Raw genomic sequence first — 14,950 nt, 5'->3', positions numbered from 1 at the left:
GATCTGCTCCTTTGCCTCGTAGCTATATAAAAAAAAGGATAAGTGAGTACTCGGAAATCTTAATATGGTTTATTAAAGTTATAACTAACTTACTCAATTGACACTTAAAAAATTCACGGCAATATCGTAAGGCGGCCGAAACATCCCGAGGCGAACCCAATTATTCCTAATATTATAACGTCACCCCGAATTAATATCAATTTAACCCCCGCCCTCTAGCTAAATTAAAATAGGGCCCCTAAATTGGGAAATTCACCGAATTTCCCGAAATTAATATCAAGAAATAAGTCGATAAAATAAGAAGCGCGAAATTAATCTTTGCAAATTATTTTCTAAATCAAATATTTGTCTTGTAACGATTTTGCTGGATAGCTACGATAATGAAATTTTCCTCTAATCCATTTTCGAATTTCTATAATTAGTTTTTTTAGCATTAGAAAAAATTTAAACAATCTTGACATGTCTTTTTATTGAATAATACTTTTGAAAAATAAGTCACGGCAAATTTGTAACAATTATGAATCATATACGATTATTTACATTCTTTTGCTTTCATAAGTAATAGTTACTGATTTTTAAAAAGCGTTTTTTAATTAAAAGACACGTCAAGATCGCGTAGTCTTTTTCTAATGATAAAAAAAACGTACTAAGTATAAGAACTCACGGGAAAAGTAATATAAATGTATTTCGTTTGTCTACCCACGTCCTGTATAATACGGCTCGAAGAATATTTTGATAGTAAAATTCATGATTTCCCTCTAGAGCGGAAAATATCGCGGGTTTTTGATGACTGTCACATTTCTCATTGACAGGTGACAGTCAGCAATGTGAATTATTCAGAAAACGCGAGAAAATCGGCTCGATTCGGGAATATTTAATATCTAGTGAATCTCTAATTCATACAGATTCACTAGATATGAAATAGTAAAGATATGTGACCTTCCACGGCATAAGGTACCATTGCCCCGGCTGAATATTGGAGCGGCGTTAATAATAGCGTAAGCGCCAGCCGCCATAAGGTACCTTTTTCCGTGGAACGTCACATATCTTTACTATTTCATATCTAGTGAATCTCTAATTCATTTCCCGAATCGCGCCGTATGTGGCTTTCCATATGGATACGTCCTTATTGCACTTGAACCATAAGGACCCTTCTGTGATGGATAGCCACATACCTACTGACTTAACGGGAAGTAAGCAGCAGAAGTTGGTAAGCGGGCGAGGTGTTCAAAATGATCTTGACGCGACGTTATTGTTAAAAGAATAAGAGCGTGTCAAGGTCATTTTGAACATCTCGCCCGCTTAGCAACTTCTGCTGCTGACTGTACCTACATCCAATATTTTAATAACAAAACTTCCGTGAGATACTGAATATTAAATATATTATTATATCTACTAATATACTTATGATAAATAGCGACTTCCAATAGCTGCGTAGTTTTCGATAATAGCCCATAAATGCCAAGCCGATCTTCAAAAATTTATTATCTTAATCTGAAGAGTAAACAAACCAAGAGACGTATTATTATTCTAAAACAGGTTATGAATTTGAGAAATTTTTGTTCATTCATGTTTTTGCTGATGTCATTATGACTTGTTAAAGTCAAAAATGACGTCTGGTTAAACTGGTTAAAGGAATGTCACTTCTAGACTCTGATTTGTGTTGTCCATAATATTCGTTTGTTTTAGGTTCCCAGCCTATTCGTCCACAAAAATCAAAATTTAACCGAACATTTATCTTCTCACAAGTCAAAAGTCTACACCTCGACATTGGCAGAATTAACCTTGCTAAAATTAGCGAGGAGTAAAAGCCATGTAGGGGAAAAAATATCCACAACAAACAGATAAAATTCAATACCCTTAATTACAATCAGAATACGCTTTAAGCTAGTTTATATTTTTACAAACCGTCAGGTTATGAAAGGTCTTAATTTTATAGGCCATTATTATTCACATCGCATAACAATAGTTAATATCTACTAGACCAATTCCGTACACGGCGGGAAGATATTGATACCTAACTCGAGATATTTTATTGAAGAAATTTGAACTTAAAATAAAATTTCATAAAGTTCAAATTTCTTAAATTTTTTCTCGCCATTTATCAACTTCTTCCCGCCGTGTACGGAATTATATTTTGATCTTTTAAAGTAAATTGTTATAGTGGATCATAAGACTAAGCTAAATCAGGATTAAGCTGAAACAATGTTTTATATTAAAAAGCTAATATTATGTCGATTGAAGTTTATGATTGACCTATTTTAAAACATTTCTGGCTCATTTTTATATTCTAATGGATTTATTATAGATTGGGAAGCATCGATCGTTATAAAATAATTTATATTGTCAACTTTCGTCTCTATTTTCAAGCACTTTGAATTTAGATGGTAATTTGACCCTACGAATGTCAGTTTCGTAGGATCACTATTGGTAGACCTTCTAAGATAAAATAGGCACATGCTTATACCCACACGCTCATTATTCCACGCCGCAAGGATGACTCATGCTGGAACGGTCCAGGCCGGGGGTCGACACTTATGGTTTAAGACATTTATTCTCATAAGAATATTCTTATGAGAATAAATGTCCTTGTAATAAGTATATTCCTTTATTTTTTAAAAGAAACAAAACTGCATTTAAAGATTTTTCTTTTTTTCTTCAATTTGGCTGGTCTTAAAAAAAACTTGAGTACTAAATATTAGATTTATGGATATTTTATACGACAGACGAGTGTAATGTTCCTTGGAGAAATGTTATCATTAACATTAACTGTATCGACTAGTAGAATAAAATTGCGAGTGTTTATTTTTTGGAATTTTTAGTTGGTTCGAGTCCCGGGCGAGGCAAGCGAGTTTTAGAAAATCTTTGAAGGCAGTTTTGTTTCTTTTTAAAAATAAAGGAATGTCTCCTTTGAGTAAAATGAGCCAGCTTAAGGATTTAAGGTAGTTTCCCTCCAGACTTATCTTTCCACACTGTATACATTATTCACTTAAAATGAGAATATAAATAAATTCGCATAGTTTTATGGGATATAGGATTAAGGTTGCTATTCGTAAGCGCACCCGCGACACTTCGTTCTCTAAAATAAATGATCGGTTATTACGTAGTGCTTTCTATAGAAAACAAAATGCCGGACGACTGGGCCTGGACCGGATCATTTAAGCCCTATTTAGACTATGCGAGAACTCGCATGCGAGTTTCATTACATTGCGGTTTTTGATCGGTCGGTTGAATTGGACGTAACCAACAGTCTGCAATGAAACTAAAATCGCATGCGGGTTCGCTCGCCGTCTTAATCAGCCCTTTTACCCTCAGGATAGCTAAACTTCAGTAGGATTGGACGAAAAAATTACTCACAAAAACAACCAAACCTAAACTTAACTTAATACGGTACTTAGTTACCCGTTTTCACACTAACGTCTCTTCTCGCATTTCTCTTTAAACCTCATTCGAGGCCTCCGTCTTAAACACAATATTTACATGCGAGAAATATCTCAGTGGCGTTCAAACTGAGCCCTGGGGACCCTTCAGCGGCGGTACTATGATAACTCACTAAGGATATTTTAATTATTATCAGTATTATCACGCAAGATACCTATTTTAGTAACATCATAGAGAAATATAAGTAAGGAAAGACTGGTAACTCTATACATCAGTGTTCTTACCAAAACGCGAGTTATTTCATAGTCGTAGTGGATTTATCAGTTCCGCTACTTATCACCAGATATCACAAGTGTAGCTACTGACGAAAATTGTATGGTTAAAACAATTTACAACTAATATGACAAGCAGAAGGAGTTGAAAATAGAGTTCCGGTTAATCCGGTTATGATATTAGCTGAAAATTGTATGACTTTTCTTTCGTTGTAACATCTAGTGTCCACTAGTAGTACAGATTTCAAAAACATGCCAAAACAAATGTGGCACGTGCATCCGTGAGTCGAACGAAACACCCCCTACCTACAGAAAGCGCGCTCTCTGTGACGTCACAAGTGTCACAACACACACAGCTAGCAGGCCCCAATTTCACCACGGTGACAGGTGCGACAATTGTAAAATCACTGTTGCTGACGTCACAGGCATCCATGGGCTACGGTTACCACTTACCATCGGGCGGGCCGTATTCCTGTTTGCCACCATCATTGTATTATTTAAAAAAACTTTATTATATCGGAAAAAAACAGATATTTCTTTTGCGAAGTTTCTGACAATTGTCAAGATTTAGAAGAATTGTAGGTAATTCTTGACAGGTAATGAGGTATATGTCGGAATTTCGTGACAATTGTAGTGTTTCTTGTGACAATTGTCATAAACTTAGCAAGAGAAATATCTGTTTATTTCCGATATAATAAAGTTTTTTTTAATAAAACAATGATGGTGGCAAACAGGAATACGGCCCGCCCGATGCTAAGCGGTAACCGTAGCCCATGGATGCCTGTGACGTCAGCAACAGTGATGTTTTACAATTGTCGCACCTGTCACCGTGGTGAAATTGGAGCCAGATTGCAGCATTCGCCAAAAGGTATGTTTAAATAAATTTTTGGCAAACATTTCATTTTTGGTACAAGCTTTTATCTCTGACTGTACTTTTCTTTCGAAAGGCAACAAATACTCATCGAGACAATTCTAAAAACCCCAAATACAATTAGGTTGCATTGTTTTATCACAGAGTTCCTATGGCCACGTCCTGTCTCCATCATCAGATCAGCTCGATGGCACCATAATATTGCATTGTCACATTTAAGGAAATGGATAAAATTTAAATTGCAAGATTTGACCCGTACAAACATAGTTACAATATAGGTACCTACCTACAATGCAAGATAATAAAAAGCTTATAAAATAATTTTTTATTTGGTAATGATGATGAATGATGATGATGATTTAAAATGTCAAAAATCTGTAAGTAAAGAAATAACACAAACATACTCGTAAACGTAAACTCTTAGTAGTGCTATGCTACAGCTAGACCGGTGCATCTGACCTGGTTCTGGAGTGTTGGCCTTCCAGCCGCGGACACTTGAAAAAAAAACGTTGTAACGTATGAAGAGATGTTTCTTGTTTCTTTGTGAATTTAATGTTGCTTGTGTTGTGTGAAACTCATTTACAGCCCATCTTAGCTTCTTATCTTCAAGTTATGGCAATGTTAGAACTTTGCCATAACTTGAACACAAAAGTGTGGGATGCCATTTTAATTGTCAAATTGTGATAAGGGACTAGTGATTTGTAATTTTTTGCATTATTTTTAATTGTTTGTTTGTACCTGATTGTTATTTGCAGTGATCGTACATTTTCCAGCATTTTTGGTGCAGCAGAGTGGTGTTAACGGAATTGGTATAGATAATTTCAACTTCAATGGTAAATTAGGGTTAATATTAACGTAATTAACGCTAATTAATCATTAGGGTTGAAATTATTTATACCAATTCTTATTTGTAATAGTTTCATGGCGCATTGGATCTGTCTGTACGGTCGTGTAAAATAATTTCAAGTAGCGGAATGTATCAGTACTGCTAGTCGACAATAGATGTCGCAACGAACGTAAACTAATAATATTTTTTTTTATAGAACAATGTTTTGTTAAACTAATGTAGAAAACAAAAGTTGTTATGGTGGAGATTTCTGGGATGAATTTAAGTTCTTATTAGGGTTCCGTACCCAAAGGGTAAAAACGGGATCCTATTACTAAGACTCCTCTGTCCGTCTGTCTGTCACCAGGCTGTATCTCATGAACCGCGATAGCTAGACAGTTGAAATTTTCACAGATGATGTAGTATTACTGTTGCCGCTATTACAACAATTACTAAAAACAGAATAAAATAAGTATTTAAGTGGGGCTCCCATACAAGAAACGTGATTTTTTTGCCGTTTTTTTGCGTAATGGAACGGCAAAAAAACGAAACGGAACGTACGGAACCCTTCGTGGGCGAGTCCGATTCGCACTTGGCCGGTTTTTTAACATTTTATTTTACATAGAGATAACTATTAAGTGAGTATTAAGATTTTCTTTATCTTGTTAATCCCTCAATTCTGTTCTGTTCGTAAATTGAATGCATCATTGAGCAGCGATTGTACAGCGTATTGTGCATTCAGTACGTAAGTGTGCTTTATTCTTTGTGCATTGTTAGATTAGTTACCGTTGATGTAAAATTATATATTTACATAATAATTTTAATTAATTTAAACGCACACAATATAGGTCACATAGGCTGTATTAGGAGACAATTTCAAGTCAATATAAAATACGGGTTTTAAGGTTCTGAAAAAAAAATTAAAAAAACTCCTAGAAATTGACATTTAACACGGATCAAGCCAAGTATGAGCAGTTTATAATATTTATTTGTTTTACAAGGGGACAAAGTTGTTGTTTAAAACCGCTCGTGCTAATATTGATACCCGAGCAAGTGAAAGATTCACAAGAAGCAAAATTGAACCACGAGCGTAGCGAGTGGTTCGGAAAATGGAATCTTGAGCGTTGCGAGGGTTTCATAGCACGAGGCTTAAACAAAATTTGCCCCCGAGTGAAACACAAAAATTTTCACCACACCAACCCGAAGAAAATATTAACTGTTATCATTCAAAACCACCATTTAAAAGTCAATTCTACCAGCAAACATGAAAAAAACTCAAATTTTGCATTTGATTACACATGCTGTGAATAAAATGCAACTTTGCTATCAGTTTTTGAACAATCAAGAGCCTTTACCAGTTGGTGTGGTGAAAATAATATAATTATGATGTAGTTTTATTTCATAGTCTAAGTACGCTTTTAATTTTCGAGAGACCCTATTCAGGCATCTTTTCTAAGAAGATTTTAAATGGACCAAACATCTAAAGGAGTTCTGCATCTATTTTCTGTTCTTTCATTTCAAGATTCCATCCAATTATAGTCGAGTGCCGACTCTATCAAATTTATTGGCTCACTTAATAAGAGAAATGTACTAAGAACACTTATGAACAACAATGGACCTTAAAGTCATGGGCATAAGATTCATAACTAACCAGTTAACCTCGCGATGGCAGTTAGAGTTCATAAATAACTTTACAAGCTAACGTTTCAAAAATATGTTTACACGCCTCTAAAGGGGCCCACTGATTAACAGTCCGCCGGACGGTATCGGCCTGTCAGTTATTCGGAACTGTCAAATTTTGTTCTAACTGACAGGCCGATACCGTCCGGCGGACTGTTAATCAGTGGGCCACTTAAGACACTGACAATATGGTCGTGTTAATATATTTTTGGAACGTTGGCTTGTGGAGATGTTTGTGAAGTCCGTAACAGTCAGAGTTGCATAAGCACTTACGACCTATCTCTATTACTTCAATAGAGGGCCTACCGCGAACAACATTCGACCTGTTGCCTCCTTGTCACACTTACGTACGAATTTACAAGTGCGACAGAGAGGCAAGACTTCGAACGTGGTTCGCGGTCCTCAGTTCCTTTCATAGGAACGGGCTTTAAAATGAATAGACCGGGAGTCATTGATTTCCAAGTTGAGTGGGACAAAACCGGTCAAGTGCTAGTTGGATTCGCGCACGAAGGGTTCCGTACCATTACGCAAAAAAACGGCAAAAAATTTGTCTTCGACGTGTGTCATTTTCTATGTATGTCGTCATTATAGATTGCATTTTATATGTAGTGAGTGTGAAGTGCGACTGTGTGCACGTTTCGCCCCGCAAAAAATGGCAAAACGATTTCTACGGTAAGATATCGCTTGGGCCCTTCCGACGTGTCGGAAGCCGGTGTTGCTCGAAGCAAAATGTTTCATTACGGCGAGTATGTATATGGTATCTATTTATGTAGGTATACAGCACAGACCTGCAGGCAAAATGATGTGGTTTGCATCCAATTAAAATCGAACAGACAACCGTAATTGCTTTGAGGTCACTTTCGAATCGATTTCTTCGGTTTCATTTCATATGCGTAGCTCAGAACCCCTATATTAGGGCGCGTGTACATGGTGCCGCCTCCGCGGCGACACCGGAGGCGGGCTTTACGCGTCTCGTGTGTACATAGCACGGAGGTGCGGCGGCGGTGCGGTGTCGGCGCGGAGGCGGTACCGTGTACACGAGCCCGTGCGGCGGCAGTGCGGTCTCGGCGCGGAGGCGGCACCGTGATCACGCGCCCTTGTAGTGTAAATTTCGTTCCATAGCGTGACGAGCGTTCCCGTTTGCGTTGTCTATTTTTGTATGGGATTTTGACAGCGCCAACGACGTTTTGGAAACTCAAAATCCCATACATAATGACACTGAACGCAAACGCGTATGTAACCTCGCGCTATATAATGTAGGTACTGAAGTTGACGTTCGAATGTTAGCTGCAACTGTATTACTGTTGCGGCTGTCCAAAAGTGACGTATTTTCTAACAAAAACGTCACTTTTGACACTTACAGCTTCTTCCTCGCGTTATCCCGGCATTTTGCCACGGCTGGGAGCCTGGGGTCCGCTTGACAACTAATACCAAGAATTGACGTAGGCACTAGTTTTTACGAAAGCGACTGCCATCTGACCTTCGAACCCAGAGGGGAAACTAGGCCTTAATAGGATTAGTCCGGTTTCCTCACGATGTTTTCCTTCACCGAAAAGCGACTGGGAAATATCAAATGATATTTCGTACATAAGTTCCGAAAAACTCATTGGTACGAGCCGGGATTTGAACCCGCGACCTCCGGATTGAAAGTCACACGCTCTTACCGCTAGGCCTAGCGCTTTTTTGACACTTACATATCCGATCCTGATATCTTAATTTAGCAAATTTTTGATTTACCAGTTGGAATCAGGCCGTGTTTTCTAATTCCGAATTCGCATTACTACTGCAGCTTTTAAATACTCATGCATTCATGCTGTTTGTCATCTAAGTACTATCTAACAACCACATGCAATCCAGCAATTGGTACTAATCATTACCGTAACTACATTTAAAATCCCATTCGAATATATACCTTAACCTCTTACTACACGGTTCATAATCGAACGAGATTTTAAATGCAGATACGACTTATCGAAATCCGCTTATCGCTACAGAGCTGCCGTTCAGTCATTCTGACTGACGCTGCGAGTACAACCAATCTTCGTGATTCGATCTGCCAAATCGATTTTGAACCGTATTACTATTTGTCGAAGGTCGAATTTTGAATGGTCTGATATTTCCTATACCATGATAGATTTGCGATCATTTCGGGCCACAGGGCAGTTCAGTATCTATGCCCATAGTAATATGATCGATTTTCGCATGTTCTCATACCATGACATCCTATTGCGCTAATGGTCTGTAGGTACTTTATTTTCGATATTAGAAAGCAGTAAGTAATGAGAGAGACGAATGAGATAAGTCCTTTTGTGTGTGAGCAGGACAGAATAGGTCAAAAGCGTGCAGTGGGATGAATGCACAATCTGGATCTAGGTCGGATGACAAAAGAGACGGCAATATAGGATGTCCTAGTTGTTTGACGGGTTCGAATTAGTTTTTGAGTACTGGATATCACAGACTGTGCAATTGTCATTTTAATATCAAAATCGCTGCAGAGTTATCTTGGTCAAACTTTAACTTGTTTGAACTGGCTCAAATATCAGCTTGCTTGTCATTTACTCAAAGGTTAACTGGAAGAGATCCCTCGGTGGCCTATCGGTAAGAGATAAGTGACTGTACAGTCGACGTCAAAAATATGTTTACACTTTTGCACCTTATTCCTTTGTAATAAGGCGAAAAATATAAACATATCTTTGACGTCGACTGTACCAACATTAATTAAATACTTAAATACTAAAATTACTTAATACCCACATCACTGAAGTGGAAACATCAAAATATCTGTATTGAAAATTCAGTACATTCATAAACTGATTTTTAATTTAAATTCCAAACGATATAGGACGATCGTTAATTTAAAATAATGTGCAATTACATTGGCAGTAATGGACGTAAAGGAAGATAATTATATTTTCTATTAGTCCTTGTGCAGGGAAAACTAGGTAACAGAAAAAGGTGTATTTTTTAGAATAACACATTAGCTAAGGATATACTTGTAGTCAAAGACATATGTAACTTCGTATAAGATGAATAAAGTCTAAGGAAAAAACGTGCCTCGGAAATCAAGAAAAAGTCATTCTCGGATAGATGGCGCACACACCTTTGGCCTATGCTCGGCTAGATGGCGTGACACCGTTTCATATTTAACAATTTTAACACATATACACATCTATCAGTGAATGAACATGGGTCAAAATGATATAAAAATAATAGAATCATTTATCCATATATATACATTTTATTGATAATTGTATACGTTTTCATTTTGAGTTTTAGTCGTGTGTCGATAGATGGCAGTAAATTTACTGTGACTACAAAATTTACTATGACAGGACCCCTCTATACTATCTATTCTCTCTGCTTGTAGTGCAAGAAAAAGTCGAAGACACAAGGCGCGATAGGTCACCCATGCGTTGGTTAGACCTAGTCAAATATGCATTCAATGAACCACTCCATGAATTTACAAGAAGGGCTACAGTACGGGAAGCATGGCGACGGATTGTGAAGCTTGCCACCGGCCCTGATATGACGACCACGACCACTGTGACAAGAGTGTGACGACAAAGAAGAAGAAGGATATACGACGAACTCATCTAAAGGGGTCGTCTAAAGCCAAAATGACAATCATTGACTGAAAACTCTAATTGAAACTTAAATAATGTATGGAAATAGTGGCGTGTCTGCACATCTGTCATCATGAAGCATTGTTTCTTTTAGTTTGGCGTTTTTCGATGTACTTATTGTCATCTTGGCTAGACCTCCAGATAATCTGACGAAATCATCTGCCAAAGATGTTTATTGACAGATTTCTGATGACGGACGCATAATGTACTTTATTTATTTATTTATTTAAACTTTATTGCACAAAGTATATACAAAAATGTACAAATGGCGGACTTAATGCCAAATCTTTAATCCCTAGCTTGGCATTTTCATTTTAACTTGTACTTTAAACCGCGACCACAGAATAAATAATAGTACTAGGTACAGAAGACTCACTCTCTAACAAAACGCGTCTGTTACGATCAGCCCCCGTAGCACGGTCGCGTTTTTATCGCTTGTCACCATGCCTGTCATGTTCTAACAAGTATGTAAGTGCGAAAGGGACGCGCATAGTGATAGGCGATAAAAATGGAACCGTGCTGAGCCCGCAGGACAGATAATGGCCGCTAGGTGACGACAGCGCCACGCGCTGCCTGTAGCAAAGCGACGAAATCGCGGAGTGAGCCACGCCTGCCGCGACTTAATTCGTGTTTCATTAAAGTCTAACCGTCACATTCCTGACAAGATGTATAGGGTTGGACAATGACCGTCAGTTTTGTGACGATTGTCACGATTGCTAACCGGCCGTTAATGGTACACAGTTAAGTGAAAATGCCCAGCTATTAAAAAATTAAATCTTGTGTGTAATGTATTGTTTATATATTTGTTTTTTTTGTTTGTGTTGCGTGTTTGTATTGTATTTTAAAGTGCTCCGTACAATACATTGTTCCCTGAGCAGTTATTTCGTTGAATTTAAACTGGTTATTATTGTTTATTGTTACTTCTTTTTTTTCACAAAATCTTATTAAATTGTAAATCATTTAGCTATTATCAGGATACAGTTATTTTATAATACAACTTATAGTTTTGGTGGCCTAGCGGTAAGAGCCTGCGACTTTCAATCCGGAGGTCGCGGGTTCAATTCAAACCCCGGCTCGTACCAATGAGTTTTTCGGAACTTATGTACGAAATATCATTTGATATTTACCAGTCGCTTTTCGGTGAAGGAAAACATTGTGAGGAAACCGGACTAATCCCTATTAAGGCCTAGTTTCCCCTCTGGGTTGGAAGGTCAGATGGCAGTCGCTTTCGTAAAAACTAGTGCCTACGTCAAATCATGGGATTTAGTTGTCAAGCGGACCCCAGGCTCCCATGAGCCGTGGCAAAAATACCGGGATAACGCGAGGAAGAAGATACTTATGTAATATTTTAAACTTTCGCGTTTTAAACACATATTAACTCACATTTATAGACGGGTCTAAAGCGAATTTTATTCAATTATCTTGATTTACCGACGTTTCGACACAGGTTTCACTGGTCGTGGTCGCGGCTGACTGATGTCCCAGCAAAATCTCAAAACAGAGATTTGTGCAACTACCCGGCGAAAAGTGTATGGAAAAGTTTGGGGTACACATCACTTTTTCAAACCACCCACTACATATAATGTTTATTATTAAGATACTTATAGTTTTTCTTAGAACGTCTTTACTAGTTTTTTGTTTTTAATGAATTGCTGTGCACTGTCTGTTGCGTTCAATAATTGATTTCAATCTAGTTTTAATCGTGGTGCAATGTGGACGTGTATAAAAATGGATAAAGTAATAGTATTACTTTTGGTTCTGATTAACGGTAATTCTTTACTAACTAAAATTTTATTCTATAAAAAAATATGAGGAGCAAAGCCAATTAAATAGTAGTTTATACAATCGTGATATAATGTAGAGCTTTTCAATCGAGTACCGTGTTAAGGCGACGAAGCTTGATTAGTGGCCTTATTGGGTACGAGATTGAAAAGCTCGATTATATCACTATTATTGTATACAATACTTTTTCTACGAGTAAAAAAAATAGTAATTTAAACTATTTACGGACCGAACCTACTGTAAAACATTGTACGATGTCATACACGTGCGAATAGGTAATTCACAACTCGAATCGGTTTCATTTGCCACTCGCATTCGCCAAAATTCGCCACTTGTTGTGAATTTCCTATTTTCCGCACTTGTATCGTAAATTACTATAATAATGTCTGAGTATCGCAGAAACTTCGTAAGTAAAACCGAAATAAAATAATTGTATCTGTTGTTTCAGCCAATTCTACAGTGAGCAGAAATCTCTTAAGCAGGCGAAATGCAGATCCCACAAAACAGATAAATTCAGGAGAAAACGACCGGATGCGTAATATCACGGGGCTTCAGTTTGGTTCTGCTGTATGCAGTGTGGAAAAAATTAATGGGCCCTGGAGGGAAAGTACCTTAGAAATTTAAGTTAACTCATTTTACTTAAAGGAAATATTCATTGATTTTTAAATGAAAGAAAACTGCATACAAAGATTTTTTTAAATTCGTTTGTCGTGCCGACGAACCGACTAAAAATTCCAAAAAATAAACACTCGCTATTTTATTCTACTAGTCGATACAGTTAATGTTAATGATAACATTTCTCCAAAACAACATTAGGTCTTACACTAGTCTGTCGTACAAAATATCCATTTAATCGAATATTTAGTAGTCAAGAATATAAGCAAAATTGAAAAAAAAAAAAATGAAAAATGTTTGAATGCACTTTCGTTTATTTAAAAAAATAAAAGAATGTTTCCTTAAAGTAAAATGAGCCGACTTAAGGTTTTAAGGGTTCCCTCCAGAGCCGATAAATTTTTGCCACCCTGTATACTTGTTTGTTGGTATTCGCTTGCGCTGTAGAATCCATATTTATGCCAATTTCTGTATTAACTTTATTGTAATCCGGTAACGTTGCTAGATAACTATAAATACCGCAAACGAATGCCAACCAACAAGTATACCATACAATAGCAAAGAGAATATATTGTATAGAGAGTTACTGTCAAAGTAAATTATGTAGCCACGGCAAAGAGGATTTGAAGAAGAGAGTTACTGTCATGGTAAATTATGTAGCTACAGTTCATTTACTGCCATCTTTCGACAGAAGATTAAACCTGTTTGAACGCCATTTGACTTTGATCCTTATTCTTTAACTGATATGTCTTAACTTTTTAAATATTAATATTCACGCCATCTACTCGAGCATAGGCTGAAGGTTGTGGCGCCATCGCTCGAAAACATGGAACCATACCTTTGGCCTATAGTCGAGTAGATGGCGTGAATATTAATATTTAATACGTTAACACATATCACTTAAAGAATAAGGATCAAAGTCAAATGGCGTTCTAACAGTTTTATGTTCTGTCGAAAGATGGCAGTAAGTTTACAGTGGCTACATAATTTACTTTGACAATCCGTCTCTATAGACTTTATTCTCTTTGGCCACGGTAAATTTACTGCCCTCTCTCGACGGAAGATTAAAACTGTTAGAATGCCATTTGATTTTGATCTTTATTCTTTCACTGATAGTGTTAATTTGTTGAATATTAAAATTAGCGCCATCTACTCGATACTAGGCCAAATATGGTGCAATCTTTTCGAGCGATGGCGACATTACCCTTGGCCTACTGTCGAGTAAATGGCGTTAATTTCATTATTTAACAAAATAACACATATCAGTATTAAATTGCACAACGGGACTTAATCGCGTATTTAAGTTTTAAGATTTACCTCCGACGTTTCGAGGACGGCATTGTCTCCGTGGTCTCGGAGGAATCTTAAAATTTAAATACGTTGTGCAATTTAATAATGTTTAATGATCGTCAAAGTTTAAATCAGTGTTTAACATATATCAGTGAAAGAATAAGGATCAAAGTCATTGGCATCATTAAGGCATTCTAACAGTTTTAAACATCTGTCGAAAGATGTCAGTAAATATATTGTAGCTACATAATTTACCATGTAACTCTCTATACACTATATGTGACGTCCCACGGTCAAAGGTACCTTATGGCGGGTATGGAGTTATGCATACCCTAGTAATCTACAATAAATAACCTATCGATAACACAAAAGATCAACCTTCTAGGTTGCGTAGTTACAGAGATATGATTTTTTGAAAATAATGTTGTGAAATGAGCAACTTTACGATAGAGAAGTTTTAAGTTTAGCCGCCTAAAAAACTATGTTCCTGAAGTAAGTTACATAGTTGACTACAAATAATAATGCCTTATATATCTGAGATTAAAAAAATATTGCGACTTGTTCTGTAATGCAAATAGAAACTTTTGATATCGACTGATTTATGTGTATACTA

At 36.9% G+C, this 14,950-nt stretch overlaps 2 protein-coding genes across 3 annotated transcripts in view; one reads left to right on the top strand and one right to left on the bottom strand.

The window, feature by feature from the left end:
* Positions 1–14,950, bottom strand: part of LOC134801036 (octopamine receptor beta-2R-like) — a 247,043-nt gene that overhangs the window by 161,197 nt on the left and 70,896 nt on the right. The gene's annotated exons all lie outside the window — the stretch shown is intronic.
* Positions 12,359–14,950, top strand: part of LOC134801050 (uncharacterized) — a 230,117-nt gene continuing 227,525 nt past the window's right edge. The window contains exons 1-2 of the mRNA XM_063773577.1: positions 12,359–12,421; positions 12,884–12,970. Coding sequence (XP_063629647.1) covers positions 12,364–12,421; positions 12,884–12,970 — 145 coding nt within the window. The 5' untranslated portion in view covers positions 12,359–12,363. The remainder of the gene's footprint in view (positions 12,422–12,883; positions 12,971–14,950) is intronic.

This window comes from Cydia splendana, chromosome 21, assembly GCF_910591565.1.
Source record: "Cydia splendana chromosome 21, ilCydSple1.2, whole genome shotgun sequence".
Taxonomy (NCBI): domain Eukaryota; kingdom Metazoa; phylum Arthropoda; class Insecta; order Lepidoptera; family Tortricidae; genus Cydia; species Cydia splendana.
The sequence above is the reverse complement of the archived record's forward strand: the minus strand, read 5'-3'. Positions and strand labels throughout refer to the sequence as shown.